Raw genomic sequence first — 23,623 nt, 5'->3', positions numbered from 1 at the left:
TCCATGAACCGAAAAATGGGTAAATATATAATGTACATATTTGCACTTGCATTGCAAACAAAGGCAGACTAAAATGATCCAAAGAGGCCCATCTTTTGCTTCCAAACTTTACTCCTTACTTATCCGCCCTTTTTTTTTGGGATTTTTTTCAATACAATTGCTAGTTTTAAACACCATATCAACATTGTTTCCGTTCCGGGCATTGTTGTGATGCTAGTTAATGTGAATCAGCAGACTTAAATTGCAATTAGCAAAGAAAAGTACTTTTGCCAAACACCTCGAATCGTTGTTTTATCCATTTTTTCTTCATGTACCCTATAGGCCTATACGGAAACCGGCATCTGTAAGTCAGAAAGATTGTATAGAGGCCCAGGCCCAACGATTTCAATTTTTACGTGTTTATACTTTATAGTTAGTTAAAACCCTAAACCCTAGAAGGTGGGTGCTTCTAGAGACTTCCTTCGTCTAGAACCCACCTCTGCCAGTGCTGAACCCCTCGTGCTCTGTCCTCTATTTACGTCCTCTCCTTCCATCTCTCAGTGTTGCATTTTCCACCCAAAGCAACACTCCAGAAACCCTAACCAGAATTCACACTAGGTTTTCGTACTCTGCAACTCTCTAGCTTAAACCATGTATCGCATGGCTGCCAACCTTGCTTCCAAGGCCCGGTAAGTAGATAAAATGAAATAATTTTATTCTGATTGTTCACTGATCACGCATTTTGTTTGTTGATTTCTTACAATTGTGATATTCCCTTTTGTGCTTTTCTCTTTTCGCAGAATCGCTAGGAACGGTAGCCGACAGGTGGGACTAGTGTATCTTTTCTCTCTCTCTCTCTCTCTCTCTGTTTTTTTTTTTTTTTTTTTTTCATTTTCAGTGGCTTCGGGATTATTTGGGAATGGTTTAAATGTTGCTTATTGAATGGGTTCGTCTCCTTTTTTTTTTTTTTCTCATTCTATGTTTGGATTGTTGAATTTTAGGTTGGTAGTAGGTTGAGTTGGAACAGGAACTATGCGGCTAAAGACGTCAAATTTGGAGTTGAAGCTCGTGCCTTGATGCTTAAGGGTGTTGAAGAGCTTGCTGATGCTGTTAAAGTAACCATGGGTCCTAAGGTAATTGATCACTTCCTGGTATTTTTGTTAAATCTTCATTTCTGAACTGAACGCAAGATGTTAATTGTGGTGAAATGAAAATGAAAATGCAATGTGCTTGGTTTGGAACCAAGGAGTACATACCACGATCGATCTATAGGCATGTCCACTTATGTACTTGTAAAATATAATAACTTTATTCGAAGACGAAGACAACTCCCCTTCTTCATTGTGTGTAGATTTTGTTTGGTGTAAGAGCTGCACCGTAGTATTGTAGGATTCTTTTACAGAGTTGGAACTCCTAGTAGTATGGGAGGTTTAGGATCACTTGGTAATTTTCAATGAGGACTGCTAGTAGGCAGTGGGTCCGCCTGGAAAGTGGCAAGCCCGCAGTAGTGTTCATGAAAATGCACACTACAAGTCAGAAGCACCCCTCTGGTGCGTGGCAGTGTTACATGGATGTGGACACGGGAATCAGAATCTGACACGTCCTGGAATCTGACTTGTCAAGATTGTTTTTGTTAATAAACATTTTATAGGAAAATGGCATTCATTATGCATATTAGCTGCCCGGTTTAATAACTAAGAAGAAAAAGGAAAAAAAAATTGTCACATAGAAGTGTTCTTCAAGAATCCATGAAGTTAGCTGCCTGCTAACATTTCCCTTTTTAATTTAAAGCAATATTTTTCAAAGGAGTTTCTCTTAACATCCCTCCACCACCCAACAAACACAAATAAATGGTAACTTGTTTTCCTCATTCTTTTCACTTGTTTCTTCTAACGTTCTGGTTATGCCAGTTAGCTTAGCTGATTTATGAATGCTCTTGTGCCTGACTTTTCAAAGGGGCGCAATGTTGTATTGGAGCAAAGCTTTGGTGCCCCAAAGGTGACCAAAGATGGTGTTACTGTTGCAAAGAGTATTGAGTTCAAAGACAAAACTAAGAATGTGGGTGCAAGCCTTGTGAAGCAGGTAGCAAATGCAACCAATGACATGGCAGGCGATGGTAAAGTTGCTTACCTTACCTTTTTCATCTTTTAATGGATGTAAATGAATAGATTAGAGCAATAGTATATTTATGTGCATGTTTTTGTTACGATTATACCACTCTTGTGGTGCTCCTGTGGATAATCTTAATTATTATCTTGGTGTAGAAGTGGATTGCAACTGATGATACCCTTCTGTTTGACATATTTGCAGGTACCACTTGTGCGACAGTCCTCACTCGTGCAATATTTTCTGAAGGCTGCAAGTCGGTGGCAGCTGGAATGAATGCAATGGATCTAAGACGGGGGATCACAATGGCGGTAGATGCTGTAGTGACAAACTTAAAGAGCAGAGCACGAATGATCAGCACATCTGAGGAGATAGCACAGGTTCTTTGCATTTTCTGTTTTTTCCCTGGACTTGCTTTTACTGTTACACTTGTTGGTATTAGTAGTAGTAGTGACGGCCTGAAATCTGAGAAAGCCTAAAAGCCAATTTTCCCCTAATGGATGGCTAATTTAGTTCTGTATGGAAAAAGGTTGGAACAATATCAGCAAATGGAGAAAGAGAGATTGGTGAGCTGATAGCTAAGGCGATGGAGAAAGTAGGCAAAGAGGGAGTTATCACCATAGCTGTAAGTTAGTGCTATTCTTCTTTTATCTTGATATGTCAAACTAGTATTTTTGTAACTATCCGAATTTTCTATGCAAATAACATAAACATTTAAATTACAATTCTTTTAAACTTTTATCTCATTAGCCAATTCAGTGGGTCTTTGTGAGTTCCTGTATTTGTCCATCATCATCATCACCACCACCACCATCTATCTCTGCACGTGCGCAAACATACTTGTGCTTTGGCAGTTGGAGCTGAATATGGAATTTGAATTTTTCCAAACACTTGAGAAGCCCACTGAATTTAAATCACCTGCAGAAATTGATATGATATAAATTTAAAAATATTCAAATGATCAAGTTGTCTGTATGTTTCTTTTTCCTTTGTCATTTGATATTGTACATCAAATCCCTAAGTTTAAAATTTTCATCCAGCTAATAGGTTTGCATGTAGGTTTCTACTTGGTTCTATTGCACAAACTATTAGGTATCTATATTATGTATCATGTAACATTAATTTGTATCTGATTTTTCTTGTTGCCCTAACTGTTGCAGGATGGGAAAACACTGTATAATGAGTTGGAAGTTGTTGAGGGAATGAAGTTGGATAAAGGCTATATATCTCCATATTTCATTACCAATGAAAAGAATCAAAAATGTGTAAGCCTTCTGTCCCTGTTAAGCAAATTTCTCATGTCTCAAGATGTATTTATTTTGACCTCTCTATGTCTGAACAATTTCAATTAAGAAAGTAGATCAGATAAACCACCTCTTGATTTACCAAGGAGGTTGCAGCAGGGATTTGCAAGTGGGTTAGACCCCCTATTGTTAAGGGAGTGGTATGATTATGATTAAGAAGAGGTGCTAGTCATCAAGAGCTTTTTGCATTTCTTGGGAGATGCAGGAATGAATGAGGGTTTTCTTTGGGTTATATATATTATTTTATAATTTATTTGTCTTTGGTTAATTAAAATTTTCTATTAAGTAGAGGCTTCCCAAGTTGTTCAGAGGTAGCAAAAGTTATTTTGCAAGTTTTTAATGATAAGTTGGCTAGGAATTGGTAGTCTGATCTTGTACCTGTAATGTTATCTGTTTTTTCTGCCAGGTTGGCTTCCTGGTGCATGGCTTATATGCCAACCTTTTTTTTTCTCTGGAAGTTCTTTTTTTTTTTTTTTAATTTCATGTATTGCTTATTCTTCAAACAGTCATTGCTGTATTATTTCTAATAAAGGAGAAGTTTTCCCCCAGAACTGGCTTCATAATAGTTCTAATATTGTCTTGCTTCTGCTCTCAGGAATTGGAAGATCCCCTTATTTTGATCCATGAGAAGAAAATATCAAGCATAAATGCTGTGGTAAAAGTATTAGAGTTGGCCTTGAAGGTAAGCAAGCAGTTCTTGTTTGTTTTTATTTATTGGATTTAAATATACTCCACTTAGAAGATGTAATCTGTTTATCTGATTAAATTTTCTTGTGAGCTTCAGAGGCAAAGACCTTTGTTGATTGTTGCAGAAGATGTAGAAAGTGATGCACTGGCAACTCTTATTTTAAATAAGATTCGAGCTGGATACAAGGTACTGCAGCAGTGCGTCTGTTTTTTCATCTACTAATTTCTACCTCCATTACAGATAGTTGATCATTAGGTGGGCAGAAAGCATCATTTAATGGCTTGACATGGGTATGATATGTAACTGTTAACAGGTTTGTGCCATTAAAGCTCCTGGATTTGGAGAAAACAGGAAGGCTGGTATGCAGGATCTTGCAACTCTAACAGGGGGTGAGGTAAGTCCACTATCTCTCAATGCTATCAGATTTTACCAGACAGAATCATTTTGGGCATCGAGTCCCAGATCAAACAGTAACCATGTTGTTCTGTGCAGAAAAACAAACAAACAAATAAATAAATAAAAATAAAATAAAATAAAATCTGTTCCAGATTAGCTTTTAAAGTTATTTTTTGGTCAGGCGTGCTTAGGCGCACAGGCGAGGCACATTTTGGGGTATGCGTCTTGCCCAAGTCCTAGGCGCACGCCTGGTGTGCCTAGGCATGTGCCTGATGCGCCTTGCACCTCAGCCCAGGCGTGCGTCTTTTTTAAAATTTTGCGCTTTTTGCTTTTTTTTGAGTCTAATGGCTGGGTCGGGGGGCTCCGCCCCCAGACCCCCGACCACACCCCTCAAGGCAAGCCCGAACAAGTCTACGTTAGGGTGTGAAATTCTTATTTCTCACATAAAAAAATATTGATTTTATAACTTTCATTGCCTTTTAAGAAGATATTTTATAACTTTCATTGCCTTTTGAAAGGTCTATTATCCAAGCCCAGATCTCATCCCAATGGAAAACTGTCCCAAAACGTTGCAACATGATCTTTGTCCACACATCCTAATTTCTCATCCATGATGGGTCCCTGTCTTATGGTGAGATTTGCAGGGAGAGATCATGTTGGAACCACGTTGGGACAGTTTTTGTTGGGATGAGATCCCAACTCCTACCATTCAGTCAAGTCTAAGTCTGAAAACAATGATATCTGTCTTGCCTTCGTTTTAGATTTAACAATATTTTATATGCATGCTTTGTTAAATTATCTTGTTTTCTGTTCAGCTCATCACAGAAGAACTTGGCATGAACCTTGAGAAGGTGGACTTGGATATGCTTGGCACATGTAAAAAGGTGCTCTTATTTTCTTCCTTCCAAAACCATATTGTTTTTTTTTTTTTCATTATAGAAGTTAACCTGTTAGTGCATCTGTAGGTGACAGTATCTAAGGATGACACAATCATTCTGGATGGGGCTGGTGACAAGAAAGCCATTGAGGAGCGATGTGAGCAGGTAATGCTATTCCTTATTCTTTATTCATTATTAAGTTCTTTCATTTGGGCTTCTGTTTTGTCCGAATTGTTGCTCATTGCTTCCATTATTGATCTAAATGCTGATGGACATTATGCATCCTAACACGGTTTGTTGCTAAAATATTTTGGAACAGTTGAGGTCCGCAATTGAATTGAGCACTTCTGATTATGACAAGGAGAAATTGCAAGAGAGGCTAGCAAAACTTTCTGGTGGTGTTGCTGTTTTGAAGGTATACTATCCTGTTGAAACAAATTTGCAATTTTTGTTTAAATCGTGAGCTTCAAGGATCTGGGGTTTAAGTTTGCCTCCACCTTCCCCTTTGCCACTTTAAATTGGTAATAATTTTGAGTTTCTTTGCAGATAGGAGGAGCCAGTGAAGCTGAAGTTGGTGAGAAGAAGGATAGAGTTACTGATGCTTTAAATGCAACTAAGGCGGCTGTGGAAGAGGGAATTGTACCTGGTGGTGGTGCTGCACTTCTTTATGCATCCAAAGAATTGGATAAGCTGCACACTGCCAATTTTGACCAGAAAATTGGTGTTCAGATAATTCAAAATGCTCTCAAGGTATCCATCTTTGCCATGCTTGATATCAGTTATTCCACTACCTTAAATTGAGGTTATAGTAACTTAAGGCAGCTTTACATGACATTCACGGCAATGTTGATAACTGAATCTGGATTAGATTGATGCCTATTGAGTCAGTGTGAGATCTTTGTTGACTTGGACACTGACGACTTAAAATTTGAGGAAGTTGAGCTATTAGGTGCTGTATCATGTGTTTATAAAGATTAATAGCTTGAAGTTACGCAAGTTAGAAGCTTAGAATAACAAGTCTTTATATTTGATTCCAGTAAGTTTTATTAAAAGTTTAATGATTGGAGGTTGTACTTTTCCTCTTAACTGCAGACACCAGTACATACAATTGCTTCCAATGCTGGGGTTGAAGGAGCTGTGGTTGTCGGCAAGTTACTGGAGCAGGACAACCCTGACCTTGGTTACGATGCAGCAAAAGGTGTGTCTCTTTCTATTGCCTGAGAATAACGATGCTATTGCTTTTATTATTATGTTGTACAAATTTGATTATCTAATATTTCTTTAATCATTCACAACCAGGGGAGTACGTAGACATGGTTAAGGCAGGAATCATCGACCCACTGAAAGTGATCAGAACTGCATTGGTGGATGCTGCAAGGTAATTAAGGACATGAAAGCTGGTTGGTTGTAATTTCTACTCGGATTCCTGCTCTTGCAAATAGAATTAGAGATTCTCATTACTGATTTTACTATTACACACTTGTCCATGTAAGGTGATGCAATTACCAAATGATCCCCAATAAAATGACACGAACACCCTTGACATGGACATGTATAGAGTATAATAGGGGTGTCAATTGGACTGGATTTAGTCCAATCCGATCCGGTCCAGTGTGAGTCCATTATAAATGGACCAGATCCAATCCAATCCAATGAATGTTTTGGACCAATTTGGACCGGTCCAAATTAATGTCTGGACCGTCCAATCTGTTCAAATTCATTTTGATTTAGATTGGTCTCAACCTAAACCCGGTCCATTGACACATATATTCATATCTTATATCAATGGACCAGATATTGGCTTAATCCAACCCAATCCAATATAAATTTGTTGCAAACGGACCAGGGTCAATCCAATCTAATAAATATTTTAGACCGGATTGGTCCAATCCAATATATTTTGTTGGTCCGTCCAATCTGTCCAAATTGATTTTGGACTGGACGGGGTCCAATCCAAAACCGGTCCATTGACACCCTTAGAGTATAGTGTAGAACATACCTCTCTAGTCTTTGCCCACAAGAGTGTAATTAATATTCCATCTTATTTGATGTTGTGCTATGCAGCGTGTCATCTTTGATGACAACCACCGAGGCTGTTGTAGTTGAGTTTCCCAAGGATGAGAAGGAAGTTCCAGCAATGGGTGGTATGGGCGGCATGGATTATTGAAGGCCTATTTAGACTGGATGAGCTGAGCATTAATCGAAGTGGTAATATTATATCCCGAATTTCGCATGAAAATTGAAAGAACGTTAGGGTTTGGAATGGTGGTGGGCTAATTCTTTCCCAAAGTGGGATCTGGTTCTTGTGCCCTCTGCACTGTTTAATCTGTCAGGAAATTTTCTTAGAGGCTCAGAAATCCGTGTAACCATAGCGAGGGAATTCAGTCTGTAGGAAGTTTTGTTCACGATTCTACCCGATTAGAGAAAAAAAAATCATTACTGATGATTGTAAAGACTCGAGTCTTTCTGTTCAGGATTCAGCAGGGATATCAGTGTAGGTTTTTCTCAAAATGAAAATAAAACATTTTATTTGAAAAAGGAAGTTTTAATGACGTTGTGTGGTGCTAAACGGTTAATTGATTTCTTTCCGAGCCGAGTTTTGGCTGGCCTTTGGGTTGGTTGTGTTGTATTACAAATCCAACAAGGGTAGTGGACTGACGGTGCCTCTAGTGAATTGTTACTACTCTGCCATGTATATATAATTCATTATAAAAAACACGGCTCTTGATGTTCGACAAAGAAGGTCCAGATATAATTGGCATACCTTTGATCTCTGTAGCTGACGAGTGATGACAGTGGAGTGGAGCTGATAATATCCAAGAGCTTGCCTTTGTTCTAGACTTCTAGTATTCATAAGGTATACTACCTTTCTGAGTCAGAACTTACCATTAGGTATCCATATCTGCGGTGATTAAGCTGCTTCGAATCCATTGATTGAAGTCTTCTGGATGATACAAACCATTAGCCCAACATGAATGTTCTTGTGCACAGATACAAGAGTTGTCATCATGTTGGTATGCTTGTTCTGCATTACCTGTGATGAGATTGGATCTCTTATGGTCCACAATCTGTTTCCATATCCATACCCACAGGGAACTCTACACAGTACAAGCACGCTTTGGGAACAGTTTGTGAGTAAGAGATGAGATCGGGAGTGATCTGTGGTAGCAGGGTTATGAGGGCCATCAGTAATGATTACTTTGGGGTAACTGATGTATTATGTATAGATGTGTATCGAAAATGGCTGCAGCGTGTTGAATTGTGGATGATCTTTCTCAAATTATATGATAGATAAGCCGTAAGCTGCCTGGCTCCCGGGTTTCGTGCCCCAACCACTTTTGTTAAGAACTTAAGACGTGGTTTTATACAAGTCTGGCCGGGGTTGAGGACCTTTAGGTCAATGCTAACCCAATCCAAGCTGTGGACTGGAACCCTCAACCCTAACCCTAACGGTCTAACCCAATCAAAAGTTTTCGGCTTGGGTTGGGATCAGGTTAGCCCAACTTCATTACTTCTTTTTTTTTTTTCCAAATGTTCTTATTTCCTACACTCAAGGGGTTAAGGTAAATTTAGTTCTGGCATTATTAAATTATATGAAAAATGACATAGTTATCATGCTTTTGAAAAACTTGTCTTTAAATTATAATTATATGAAAAAGGCATTATTGACCTGACACCCCCCCCCCCAAAGCTTGCGTTACTCGGATTCTTAATGCTGCCAAGTTTCAAATCTCTGACTAAACCTCTCATTACTCTTACACCCTAATTCAAATCAACTGTGTACGGCTAGGGGTGTCAATGGACCGGTTTTGGGTTGGACCCCATCCAAATTAAAAGCAATTTGAACAGATTATACAGACCTAAAAGACATTGAATTGGACCAATATACACTTAATGGTCCAAAGTATTTATTGGGTTGGATTGGACCTACTCCATCTGTAATGGATTTATATTGGATTAGGTGGAATTGAACCAATATCTGATCCATTGATAGAAGATAAGAACGTGTCAATGAACCAGGTTTGGGTGGAACCAATCTAAATTAAAATCAATTTGAACAGTTTGGACGATCTACACATTAAACTCGACTGGTCCAAAATGGATCAGAGTATTCATCGGACTATGTTGGGCTTAGGAGGGGGGCTGTGCTGCCCAAGCACGGCCCGCCAAGGCTCAAGGCCTGGCACGGATGGCATCCAGGCCGCCTTTAATCTGTGCCGTGCCAGCACAGCTCAACCCACATTACAGTTCTATATATAGAGTTGATATATGGATAAAACCAGATTCAAGAAAATGATATGATGGTGCTATTAAAGGGCGCACTATGACCTGAGAAAAGGTCTCGAGGTATTGTTGGTTAGCAAATGCCCTGATTGCACACCCCAGGGCGCTACAGCATAATTTTTCCCTTGTTGAATTTCTTGTTAAATGTTGTTTATTATATATAGTTACATACTGATCAAGACAAAGAAAAACAAGATTTGTCATTCTTATTCTGCCATTCAAATATGGATTTTTAGTATTGGACATTCTTATCACTAAATTTAATAGTTAGTAACCTCTTATCACTAAACCAGTAACTTACCAATACCATAAAAATAAAACTCAAATCAGTATTATTTCTATTTACGCCCTATGAGTTCTTACAAGAGATTGATGCAGCCATCTTCATTAGTGCAAATATATACATTTGTTGCTCATAAGGCTGTGCTTGGTTGCAGTATAATTTTATTTGCACTAGTGCAAATGTATGGGAATGCAAATTCTAATTTAAATTTGTTTTAGATTTTACTTTATTCAGTTCTTGTTTTACTTCATTTGTACTGCAACCAAACAAAATAAGGCAAAATTTGAAACAAAAATAAATCAGAATTTATATCCTAATAATTTGCACTATCATAGCTTTGCATCAGTGCAAATTTATTTGCACTACAACCAAATACAGCATAAGGTGTAAACTAAACAACATTATAAATACTAGCTGGCTCAGTAATTTTGCAATGCATGTTTGTGCCTAGAGATGGGTGGAAAATAAATTGGATTTTGGAATATAGATGGATTTCTATAGAACTACCATTTGTAGCTTAGCAAAACAGGGTTGGATGCAATCAAGGATACTGGACACTGTTCTCTCTCGGTTTGAGGCGTTTAGGGGCCTCGTTGTATACAACTTGTATACTTTCTTTGTTTCTTTTTAATTTATAAATTTTACCTTACCTTTCTCAAAAAAAAATAAATAAATAAAGAACTTATGGAGAAATCATCTTATGCAATTTATTCATACCCACATTGTAATTTGGATCAAGACTTAAGGCTTGGTTTGAAAGGGGTACAAATATAAATATATAGAATGCAAAACTTTGTATTTTGTATGTATTTATATTATATGTGTTTGTATTTGTATTCCTTCCAAACTGAGCATTAAAAGATTATAACTTTGTGTAATAAGAACGAATATTGTGTTTAATATTCTAGTAACATAAAATTGAAGTTTTGTAAGGGTCATATTATTTTTGGCCATTACTCTATAATAGAACTAAACAGAACCTTTGAAGAATAGATTACCTATTTGCTACATTTTGTTAATCCTTAGTGGTCTGTTTCTTTCTGTTTCAGAAACACCAATCATACAATGAATAAGTTCTAAGACTGATTTTTTTTCTTTTTTTTTGTTTGACTTTTTGGTTTGACAACTTTATGAGGTAAACCCAAAGCATCATACCAGTAAATTAATTATCGTAGCATATATTTGTTTCATGATGCCTATTCAAAAGCTATGATGGTCCATACTCTAAGGGTCCGTTTGGTTTGTAGTTGGAATCAGAATTGAAATTCTTCAGAGTTGAAATTGTAATGGTCTATTTCCATAGTCTATTTGATTTAGAAAGAAATTGGAATATGAATTTAAATCAGTTGGAATGGGATTTCATTCCCAAGGGAGGGAGGGAACGGAATGCCATTACACCAAGAATATAAATGGGATTCCAATTCTGCCCAACCAAACAGTTAGAATCAGAATATTTCTATTCCCATGAACCAAACATGACCTAAATTAATACCTTATCTTTCTGAATGCAAAAATCCATTGTATTATGCCATAATGAAATTAGATCATGTTGTGGATATGGTGTTGTTACTAGAGATGTTTGTTTTCTTATTTTGGTAGGAGATCATGTGAAATAATTTCCCTTTAGGCTATGTTTGGAAACAACACAAATAACTGTGAATGCAAATATATAGAGTGTAAAACGGTTCATATAAATTGTAAAGTTGGGTTAGTTTTGCACTAACAAATTTATCTTCTTACCAAGTAGACTTTTAGCTGTAATGGATGTAAACACTAATTCCAATAAAGCATATGCCTTATTTTATCAAAATCCCACTTGAATGCAAATTTACTTATTTTTTATTGATGTACTTTTACATCTTATTATTGATATAAATATGCATTGGTTTTGTCATTTATCAATGCAAAAATGTAATATTGTCAAACATAGACAAAAGTGAACTGCAAATTTACCCTAAACCGGGATTTACACTCTATTTATATTGTTTCCAAATGCAGCCTTAAAAGTGATGCTGATTAGATGAAATGTTTCTTGGGCTAAAACTCGTACTTAAAGCATGATAGGTTCCTACAGGAGTATGACAATGGAGCTCTTATGAGATTCTTAAGATCTAGCTCGCATCCTTTGATGGGAATGATAGTCTAATTTGAACCCTTGATAGTAAAAAGAATTTTATGGTAAGTCACAGTCTTGCAAGCACTTCACGCGTCAGTCGGTTCATCAGTTCATCCAGTTCAGCCACTTCAGCGCTGTCCACCCAATTTTGTTTGCTTTACGAAATTGTTGTGGTTCAGTTGGCATCAAAGAATGCAGGCTTTGATGCTTCATATAAATGTATAATATACTAATATACATATATAAACATCATTATAATTCTTGATACAATTTTAATGTAGGCTTTATTTCTGCATTTTTTTATATTTTCTAAAACTTTAATAATATATTTTTGCAATTTTTTATGTTTTATGTGTTTTTATGTATTTTTAGAAGTTTCATTCAGTTTGGACCAAATTGGACCCAAATCTGGTCTGTTTGAATTTCAATTAGATTAGATTGGATTTGGTTTATATGGGTTTGAACTGAATTTGGTCCGGTACATTTATAAATGGACCTATGTTGGATTGGATTGGACCAAATCTGGTCCAATTGACAACACTACTTGAACCCATATAAGCATAGTCCCAATCTCATATTAGATATACTTAGCAAAACTCAACCCCATGACTTGCATCCAAACAAAATAGTTTTTTTATGCATGAAGGGCCTTGATTGTGCCATGTGATTAGATTGTTAAGGAGACACTTGGCCCCCTCTAGGCATGTGTTTTCATTAGACCTATTCATGGGTTGGGTAGCTTGACGGGCTGGCCTGGTCTAGTTTGTCCTAAGTCGGGCTTCAACAAAATTTTAAGCACGCGAACTCGGGCTTGGGCTCTAAAAATCAAGCTTGACTATTTTTCGAGTAAGCTCAGGCTTTCCCAAATAAGGCCAACCCAAGCCTGAGCCTGATCCAATAATATTAAATATATAGTAGAAATATGATATATGCCTTAATACTATATAATATATATTATATAATAGTAAAATTAATAACAAAAAAGTATTATATATATTAAATGTATACAATATTATATAATATATAATATATTATAAAATACATATCAATATTGGGCTTTGGGTTTGGGCCCAAACTTTGGGCTTTATATAGGGCCGGGCTCAAGCTCAAGATCTAGGCTTGACAATCGGGCTGGGTTCGGGCTCGAGCTTGATGATACAAGATGGCCTAAGATCTAAAACCGTATCTAATAACTTCAGTTGTATTTGATACTATTGCCACTTTCTACTTGTAACATTTTAGGTTGGTCAATATAAATTTTCTAAGAATATATTTTCTTGCTACCACAAATGCTTTGAGTTATCAGTACAACATTGGGTACCATTACTGTTTCTTTAGGAAACATCAAATTTAGTGTTTTTATTATAAATGCCAACACCTATATGACAAGACAATTTTTCAAAAATTTGTGTTGACCAATACAAAAAATTGCAAGTAGAAATGACAATAGTACCAAACACAATTTTGTTTGGAATATTCTAGAATGTCGATGAACCATGCATGTTTAGATGGCCAACTTTCCTATAAATCCCCTTAAGGGGGATTTTGAATGTTCCCATTTTCAACTGATTTGCTACAACCCTTTTTACCCACATACCCTCTTCGGCACCTGTATCCAACTTTTAGAACCCACAGACCAACCTTACTCCAGGCTTGGGGTTTGCGTTGAGCTAGGCCTAGGCTCGATCTATACCCTTGTTATAAATGCTAAACTTAGAATAGCTCATAACCACTCCCAACAAGAGCAAGGATTAGCTGTTAGCTAAATGCATTGGATGTTTGCATATCATTGATTCCACAGCCTGCTGAACAATCATCGTATTCAGTTAATCCAAATTACCCTAGCAATTGGGGAGGGAGGTTTCAATACAATGTTTTCAACTCATTGTTGCCCCCATCCAGTAACTCAATCACAAATTAATTGGGGTCAATCTCCAACTCACTGTTTTGCAAAATTCGTGGACTTGGTCAATGGCTTGTCAAAGTAGGTAGTTGAACCATTAGCCTATTTATTGGTTCAAGCTCCGGTTCCAGGTAGGGTTTTAAAACATCGGTTCAGTATCATATAAAAATACTGCCAAACAAAGCATCATATAAAAATACAAAGAGCTCTTGCCCAACAAGAGAAAACAAATATAAAGAAATACCAAATATCTAAAAAAGAAAAAAGACTCCAAATTAAAGGAAAGTTCCATCTGATTTATCCTAGAAAAAACTATAAAAGGGATCTTATTGAAAATTGCATGGTGGCTTCGGCGGCAAACATGGAAGCATGCCTACAATAATAAATTAGGGTAAAATATAAAAATCTCCCCTGAGATTTACGAGAATCATAAAAATCTCCCCTGAAATTTTATTTTAATAAAAAAACCTTTGTTATAGTTTTGAAGAAACTGTAGTTACCTCCCTCTATCATTGTGATAGACCAGAAACGTTGGCCTATTGCATTAGTGTTTTTTTTATAAATACCCATTTACTCATATGCCTATCAATTCATATGAAGGTTTACCAAAATACTCCCAAATGTAAAGTAATTTGACTTTATAAATCTGTTAGCTAGAGTGAAATCTAGAAGGGTAAATCTGACATTTTAAATTATGTAGAAATATGTTCTAACAAATAGTAACGACAATCTAGTAAATTATAACCCTCGAACAATGACCAAAGTGAGGTAATTGCAGGTTTTTCAAAACTAAGGAAGGCTTTTATTAAAGTGAAACCTTAATAGAGATTTTTATGATTGTCAGAAACCTCAGGAAGGATTTTAAATTTCATCCAATGAATAAAGGCTGTCAACACTTAAGCGCAAAGAAAGCGGACAAGCTTGGTTTCAAAGCAAAATTTGGATTTGATTTGAGAAACAACTAGTCATCATGGTTGCAGCGATCTAACTTGTACGCTTAGTTACATCTAGTAAATTGTGGGGGCCCACCAATACAACCATTCTCAACTACCATGATCCCTTACTTCACTGAAGACAAAAAAAACTTCCATGATCGCTTGTTTAACCAGCAATAAATTATTATCTACAACTGACATCGAACTAGATATTGGTTTCCACGTGGAAAAATAGATATTTCAAATTCGATCAAGAATTAAGGCATCGTTTGGTTCATGAGAATAGGGCTTTAGAATTGGAATTAAAATGATCTCAATTGATTGGTTGAGTGGAATTGGTATCCGTTTCCATTCTTATTGGAATGATATTCCCTGCCCCTCCCTTGAAAATGAAATTCTCTTTCCTATAATTCTAATTTCCATTCCCACTCCTGTATAAATCAAACAGACGATAAGAATTAACCATTTTAATTCCGATTCTAATTATGAACTAAACAGACCCAAAGAACTAAGAAGAAAACGTAGTGGATGGTCGATGGAACATCTTCAACGAAAAGGGATATCATCCCAACACTGTCCTCTGCGGCTGTGAATTGTGATGGCTAGTTGGGACAGTGCTTATTCGTCGCAGATGTTTACGATGTGGGCGGTGCTGCCGTGGATCTACCTCTCGATAACATTTCCGTAAATCAAGAACCATTTGGAGCAAATTCGCTGCCCGATTAGGGATGCGAGCGATATCCGTTTGCCCGAATTCGAATTATACGCCGGTAATCCGAATTTAATCCATAGGTTTGAATATATATGTCATATGTGTAATAGGTTCATCAATTTACATTTATTAGTAAAAAATAAGTTAAATCAGTTTAGATATTATATTTAAAGATATTATTAGTTGATATTTAAAATAATATATTCGGAGGGTTCGCTGCGATGCTACCGGTTTGAATCCGATATAATCCGACGGGTAAGGTTTGATTCGAAACCGAATATTAGCGATACGCGGACGCGGACGTCATAACTTCATAAGTAGAGACCAGTTACTGACACACTTTTCCGAGGAAGCTGCCGAGTGCCGGTTAGATCTCTCTCCGATGTCCGAACGATTATAAGAATCAGGGCTAATGTGCTTTCTCTGTGTCTCCTAGACTCCAAATCTCCCTCTCTTTTTCCGTTATAAACCTATAAACTGGTAATGTGAACCAGTGATGCCTTCAGTTCTGAAATTTTGTGAAAATTTGGGAGAAGATGTAGTTTTTTTGGTAGTAAAATCTAGTTTTCAGTTGAGCTGATAAGGCTGTTATGTTAGCAGATCGAGATTGGAAGTACCGGAAAGGCTCCATGGCTGTTCCTGTTGAAGAAGCCATTGCAGCTCTATCGACGTTTTCGTTAGAGGTGAGTGATTTGATTGGTTGCCATTTTCAATAGTTTCTGTAGAATTCATTAATTCCATTTAATTTCAAGTGTGTTTCGGGTCTTATTGTTCATGTAGAATTTCTAATGGATATCATCTTACTTATTGAAATAATTTTGCTTAGAAAGTTTTTTTTTTTTTTTTTTTGGGTTCTGAGAAGGAACGACCACATTAGAAGTCCTCTCATTCAACTGAACTCAGCAGAGCTTTATTCCAACTATTTGTGGTTGGATACAGTAAGAGACAGATCCACCATTGCAATCCATCAAGGACATGTCCTCATTCAGATTATTTGGTTCTTAATTTCTCATTGCTTCAATTCAAGTACTTTTGGTTTTCTTTTTCTCTTTGAAAGCCTTTTCTATACTTCTACTTGCACGAAGTTATTTCTTGCCACTGGTGCAGTTATTGGTTTTCTTTGCACATGGCTGAACCATTTCATTAGACTTTCCCTCATCTTGTCATCTGTTCAGTCCTAAGTCTTCTTGGTTGCTTTCATTTTTAATTCTATTATTCCTAGTTTGCCACTTATCTTAGCATCTTCATCTCAGCTATTCCTTGTTTTGGACGCTTTGAGTCTTTATTGTGGAAAACTCCAGTCTACGTAATGACATTTTTTGATATTTGTCTTGCGAAACTTCTGGACTCATTGCTAGGTACTGATCCAATAACACGCTAGGTGCACTTTTCCATTTTAGCCACCCTGCTCTAATTCTATGAGTAACACTCTCTTCAACTTATTCCTTGTTATGGATGATTGAGTCAAGATAGCAGAAATGTTCACTTTTGATGTATTTCTATATCAATATATCATTGATCTTAATTGAATCATTGTTGCTACTTCTATGCTGTTAGCCTGTTAGATGTCTTATACGATGTTGTCCGGCTCAGAGTGGACACAAAACTGGAATGCTTAATGGATCACGGGTGGAATGGCCTGACCACTGGATTGATCCAGTGAACTGTGAAATAATAAATAAAACACAAAAATATAGACAAAATATAAACAATACCTGACAGTTACAGCAAATAAAAAATGATCTAATTTCTATTGTTAGCAATCAAAATGGCTCTATTGGCAAACAAAATACGACAAGTTTTTAATTGAATAAGAAGTAGAAAGAAGAAAAAAATGCAGAAAATGAAAAAGACTTAAAGAGAGGAGTTTATGATTTTCTCGTACAATTGAAGGAAACCCTCTTTGTAACAAAAGGAAAAAGAAACTTCTACAAAACTATGAAAGTGTAAAACAATCATATAATCTCATTCTCTTCAGTTCTTCTTAAGCGAAAATCTTAAAGTCTGAAAGATTGAAGCTTCTGTGAAACCCTCCCTTTTCTCATGTCCCCTCCATAGTTTCATTCTCATATTTTAAATATTTATAAAAAATTAAATAGCCATAGAATTACACCCATAAAAATCATTGCTTACCTGTAACTTCTTTTGATTCCATGGAGAGCAAGCTCTGGCTTTCTTTGACACTTAACATTTGGAAAGAGATAGAAGTGTCACTTTTGAAAGTTCAATGAATATCTGAAGGTTCCTCTTCATCAAGTCTTATGACTTGATATCATTAGAGCAGCATATATGCAACAAACCAAGGTAACCGCCTGCCCTGGTTGATGTTCTCTGCAAGTTTACATCAAAGGCCTCCCCAAATTCATTGCGAAGAACTGAAACACCAGCAAGTGTTCTAGCAGGGGGTTGTAAATAGGAACTTGTACTGGACATCTTCTTGCACGCTGGAGGCCTTGTGCCAGTATTGCATCCATTTGATCCCCCAAACTATAGTTATAAGCAGTAGATAGCATTTAAGTGGATGGGGAGTCTAGGTTGTGAGGCTCATCTACATGTACATGAGTATTAGGTCCACCAGTGCTTGATGATGATGAGTTGATTCCTTGAAATCTCACAAAAGCCTGAAACTGATTGAAATCTCAGGTCCTTTTTTGTGTTGTAGACTTGAAATCTCAAATTCAACTGCTCAAGTGTTAAGTTTATCTTTGATTCTTCTTCATCAGTCCTCTTTTCCTCTTCGTTTTCTAAACTGAAGCTTCTTTGGTGATCTCTTACTCTCGTAGAAAAAAAAAGACTTAGAGTTTCTCTTTTGTTAGAGGGTTTGCTTAAAAACTCTACCCAGATGGTCCAACCATGACTCAACCAGGTTTTGATAATATTTAGAACCTGGTATGCCTAAAAACTGGAACACCTGCTGGGTACTGGTCCCAACTGTCTGACTGTCTGGTCCAGTTCAACTCTGACATTGGTGTAATATTCCTAATTCTAGGAGGTTAGGGATCAAAGATAATTTGTACATAAATTCTTCTCTGCTTGTGTGTTTATTTTGACTGTTCTGTTATATTGTCTTTTACTTTTGCTATCTGTTATCCTATCTTAATATCCCATTTCCTTTGTATTTTTTTTGAAAATGGTAAGGGGTAATTAATAATCAGTAATGGTAAGGGGTAATTCAATAATCGGTATAAGTAGAATATTACATCAAAAAGTCCGCTGTCTTGGTCTTGTCTTAAAACCGGATTCTGTATCTACCCATTTTTTGGGAAAAAGGTTCATTCATATTCGTATCAACCAGGAGTTATATTCCAATTGGTTTCTTCCTTTCTTGGATTTGCAATTTTTTTTCATGGGCAATCCAATAAATATTTTTGTTGTATAAAAAGACCACTACCCAATGTTGCTGTACACATGGAAAAAATATAAAAGAAGGGAAGAAAGACAAAAACAACCTCAAACAACTTTACTATGTACCACCTTCTATGCCCAAGACAGATACCAGTTAAAGACAAAATCCCTTTTTAAAGATTTAAATTCAATCAAAGCTAACCAATCCATTAAGAGACTGCTGCAGCATTTACACATAAGTGGGAAATGGGTTCTCCAATTTATAAAAGATCCCCATTTCCTCTTCCAAACAGCCAAACAAATAGACAAGAAACCATATGCCACAAGATTGCTCCCCAGTTTCTTAAAGGGCAAGAAAAAGGAAAATAGAGCAGAATGAACTCTGTTGAACTCATCCCAGACAAAAATGGAGAAAAGATTCCATAAAAATTGAAGTTACTGGACACCCAGCAAATGTCATTAATTGATTCTTTTGCTTCCTTGCAAAGAAACATCTGAATGATCTGATTGAGAGACCTCTGTTATTAAGACGTCAATGATGAGAACTTTGTCAAGATAAACTAGCCACAAGAAATCCCCAACACTAGGAGAGACAGAATGATCCAAAACACAATTGGCCTCAACAACTTCCATAAGCCCTCTTGCCAAGCAACAGAAAAAATTCCTTTTGGCTCTTCCTTCCAATTGGTTTTGTCCTTTTTGGGTTTGAGAACTAAGGGTGCATACTTGTGATCAAAGGACATTACCCCTGACCATTAGAAAAGGACAACGCCTATCTAATGGCATAATGTTTATCTCCTAATTGATCTAAAGCTATCCTCTTTTCAGTGTTCACTTATTTGATGCAGTAAATGGTCAAATGCTTTTGTGATCTTCGTTTTACTACATCATTGTTCCCTATTTAATTATGACATCTTTCATGATGAGATAGAAATCAATATTAGTTTATTTTTGTTCATTATCTTGGAAATTGTATTCTTACAGATAGTTAATGTTGCAGGATGAACAACCTGAGGTACAGGGCATAGCTATTCAGCTATCAACCGAAAGATGTGCAACTAACAGTCCTATAGGTATTCAAAACAGGTGTAAAATTTGAATTGTCTGAATGTACATTGAAACCTCTATTGTCATATCTTTATAAAGACCTATCACAGTTTTCTTGATTTGCTTTGTGTACTAGAATTGCAATTGGTGATTGAATTAGGACTTAGGAGTATGGAAGTACTTGATGAAATTTTCCTATATAGTGGCTAGTGCATATAGTGCATAATTCCTTTGATATTCCATGATCAAAAAACAATAATGGGAATTTATCAAAGAGAATAAGAAAGAAATGACTTTCAGGAAGCATGTGATCACCTGAATGGGTTTTCATAGAATAAGTCATGGAGAAGGTTGGATGATGATGTTGATGGTTGAACTTTTTGCATGAAAACAGATCTTCCCTTTCTAATTAGTGATTCTCTGGGGCACTGTTTCTAGTTCTGGGGGATCCAGGCAAGTAGATCATCTCTTTGTTCTTATTCTTGGTGGTTGTGGTAGCATCAACAAAACTGCTTGTGAAGGCAGGAAAGGTAGATGCTATCTAAAGGTTTCTGATGTCTGAAGAAGTTCCTATTTCTCAGTTGCACCTTGTCAATCATATAATTGTATTTCTTTCACCATCAGTTTACCAAGTTGAACCAGGGAAGGGAAGATCATCCGTCATCCTTAGAAGATTTTAGGTGGCCACAGGATTTGAACTAATTTAAAGGAGAATATGGTGGTGGAGCTGGTATCTAAAGTAAAAAATTCATGGCATAGTGTGCTTGATGCATTGGTGCATGGTAAGATGAGTTTTCTTTCTTTCTTTTTTTTTTCATATTTAGGGCTTCCAAATAATGGTGGGAGTTTGGGATCTGATTCTGGAAAGAATAAGCAAGGGGCTAGTTGCATGGAAGAAAGATACATATCATTATAGGGGCAAAATCACACTGATTAAGCTCGTACTGTCATGTCTTGTGGAGGACTTCTGGGCTTGGAAACATCTTATTAGTGAAACTAGGGCCTCAGTTTTCATGATGTACAATTCATTCAGGTGGGTTCCAAGATCACGAAATTCCTTAGGTTTGGCTAGAGCTGTTGTGGGGAACCAACCCCTTGGATTGGTGCATTTCTTCTTTTCTGGATGTGCTTATGCATGCTCTGTCAGAACTTGTTGTGTTTATAGGTATTTGCAATAAGATGGTGATTGTGTATTGGTTGACATTCTCCTTGTTTTTTGGTAAGAAAGCATGTACTGTTTTTACCTAATTTTTGATCATTAATGAAATGCTCGCTATAAGAAAACATAAAAAAAAAGGAAAATATAGCAGGGTATTAGTTCCCCTAGTACAACAGAATAAAGTTTTTTGTGGCTCCAGTTTGGAGTCAAATGTTCATCTGTTGAGAGCCTTAGGTAGATGTGAGGGAGTTTGGGGTGGTTGATCTTGGGTTGGGTAGATGATTTTTCAAATGAGTTTTAGGGTCAAATATTAGATTATGGATGATTTAGATGCTATTTGCCTGTGTTCTGATGGGTGTCTTTAGTCTCTCTTCTGGATTGGTGGGTTATGTTTCCTGGGGTGGTCCTTTTTTTTTTTGATCAATAACACCAGCTTCATTAAATTAAAAGAAAAGAGGGAATATGGATAGAAAAGGGGAGATAAAATATCTTAGCTCCCCAAAAACAGAAAACAAAGGGAATGCAAAGAGAAAAAATTAAAAACTAGCCCAAAAAACAGACTCCCTATTCACTCCTTGCTTGGCCAACCCATCCGCAAATGAGTTGGCACTCCTCTTCACCCAGCTGTACTGAATCTCAATGTCCCTACCCAGCCATAAGAACAGTTTTTTTTTTTTTTTCATTGTTAAAGTTCCACAAACCACTGTCCTCAGTCTTCAACCAACTAACCACCACCTTCGGATCACCTTCCAGGATCAAATGGCTGATATTTAATTCCTTTGCTCTTCGAATTCCTTCAAGCACTGCAAGGATCTCAACCCTAAGAGAGTCACCTTCTCCAATAGGGCCAGAGAATAAAGCAATAACAATCCCTTCCTCATTCCTGAAGACTCCTACAATCCTAGAGGGCCCTGGATTCCTTACATTGCTGCCATCAAAATTCAGCTTTATAAAGCCCGAGGGGGGAGGGGACCAAAACGGACAAAGAGTCCTCTTGCATCTAGCAATGGAAGCAATCTCTTTCCAGTTTCTTAGCAAGTCATCCACAGGAAAATCTGAAAACAACTCCAAAGATTTTAGCCAGTGGACAGCCCTTAAAAGGATTCGATCTAACAATTCTTCCAATGTTCTTTCCTTGTCGGAAAAAATGCGTGAGTTTCTTTCTTCCCACAAAGACCAGCATACTGTTGCCCTAATACACGTCCACATAGTCTTCTCGCTTCCTAGGCCAACTGAAAAAAGAAGGAGAAACAAACCTTGGACAGTCTCCGGAGGATACCAAGAACACCCAAAACGGGAGAAAACCCACTCCCAAATAGTTTTAGCAGCCTTACAAGAGACCATGAGGTGGTAGCCAGATTCCCCATTAGCTTTACAAAGAGCACATCTATTAGGAAGTAGACAATAGTTGGGTCTCTTTCACTGAAGTGAGTCTAAAATGTTGATTCTTTCCAGGAAAATTTCCCAACAAAAAAAGCCAACCCGAGGAGGAATAGGCCTGCTCCAAATTTCCTTAACTGGAAAGGACAATCCAAAGAGGATAGGAGGCTGAGTTAAGGTTTCAAAGAATGAAACACAAGAAAAGGTACCAGAGCTAGAAGGGGTCCAAAATCTGGTGTCTTCCTTAGCAGGGTTTAGGAAGGCAATCTCAAGGGAGGCTAGCAAAGTTACCAAGCTATCCATGTCTGTATCCCTAATTGCCCTACGCAGGCCAAGGTTCCATCCAAAGCCAGAAGTGGAGGCTGAAGGGACCAAGAAAGAAGATATGGGTTCATTTTTCAAGTTTGGTAGAGCATACAAGGAAGGAAACTGGTTCTTCAGAGGAGAATCCCCGGCCCAAAGTTGTTCCCAGAATTTTATTCGGTTACCAGAGGTTAGACCATACCTAATCCAAGGGGAGAAAACTGGAAGCAGATTGTGAATGGATTTCCAAGGAGAAGCAGCTGAAGCCCTTGCCAAGATTCCAGGATCCTAGCCATTGTCTTCCAGCCCATGAATGCTAGCCACAATCTTAGTCCACAATTTATCCCTTTCCAATGAAAACCTCCACAACCACTTCCCCAGTAGAACCATATTCCTTTTCTTGAAATTACCAATCCCAAGACCTCCTAGTTTTTTACACCTAGTGACCACCTCCCAACTCACCCTATGATATCTCTTCTCCTCTCTAGGCTCCCACATAAAGTTCCTTATTAATTTTTCTAAAAGATTGGAAACCTTTAAGGGGATCTTAAACATTGAAAGATAGTAGACAAGTAGGTTAGCTAGGGTAGACCTAATGAGAGTGACTCTCTCACCTAAAAAAGATAATTTCTCTTCCAGGCCGCCAACCTCTTCTCAAACCTCTCCACTACCGGAGCCCAAAAGCTAATAGTCTTATGATTATCTCCTAAAGGGAGGCCCAAGTATGTCAGGGGCCAGTCCGAAATTGCACAACCTAGCTCACCTGCAAATTCCCTTAGGTCCCTTTCATTCACATTCACTCTCG

General features: G+C 37.2%; 2 protein-coding genes across 3 annotated transcripts in view; both read left to right on the top strand.

Moving 5' to 3' along the window:
• The first annotated feature begins 252 nt into the window (after positions 1-252).
• On the top strand, positions 253-7,889 carry LOC104587652 (chaperonin CPN60-2, mitochondrial-like). The gene is made up of 17 exons (XM_010245351.3): positions 253-668; positions 780-804; positions 981-1,112; positions 1,936-2,095; positions 2,290-2,465; positions 2,615-2,710; positions 3,246-3,350; positions 3,985-4,071; positions 4,174-4,263; positions 4,391-4,471; positions 5,289-5,357; positions 5,439-5,516; positions 5,671-5,766; positions 5,898-6,101; positions 6,444-6,549; positions 6,651-6,729; positions 7,416-7,889. Exons 1-17 carry the CDS (start codon positions 631-633, stop codon positions 7,516-7,518), a joined length of 1,725 nt encoding a protein of 574 aa, XP_010243653.2. The 5' UTR covers positions 253-630; the 3' UTR covers positions 7,519-7,889.
• An 8,028-nt stretch (positions 7,890-15,917) lies between these two features.
• Positions 15,918-23,623, top strand: part of PIR121 (transcription activator) — a 172,341-nt gene continuing 164,635 nt past the window's right edge. The window contains exons 1-3 of one of the 2 annotated variants that reach the window (XM_088894769.1): positions 15,918-16,064; positions 16,185-16,267; positions 19,930-20,002. In XM_088894769.1, the coding sequence (XP_088750895.1) occupies positions 16,214-16,267; positions 19,930-20,002 (127 nt within the window). In that variant the 5' untranslated portion in view covers positions 15,918-16,064; positions 16,185-16,213. The remainder of the gene's footprint in view (positions 16,065-16,184; positions 16,268-19,929; positions 20,003-23,623) is intronic. The other variant, XM_088894770.1, reaches the window with a different exon arrangement.

Source organism: Nelumbo nucifera, chromosome 1, assembly GCF_055504915.1.
Source record: "Nelumbo nucifera cultivar China Antique chromosome 1, China Antique-T2T, whole genome shotgun sequence".
NCBI classification, from domain to species: Eukaryota; Viridiplantae; Streptophyta; class Magnoliopsida; order Proteales; family Nelumbonaceae; genus Nelumbo; species Nelumbo nucifera.
The sequence above is the reverse complement of the archived record's forward strand: the minus strand, read 5'-3'. Positions and strand labels throughout refer to the sequence as shown.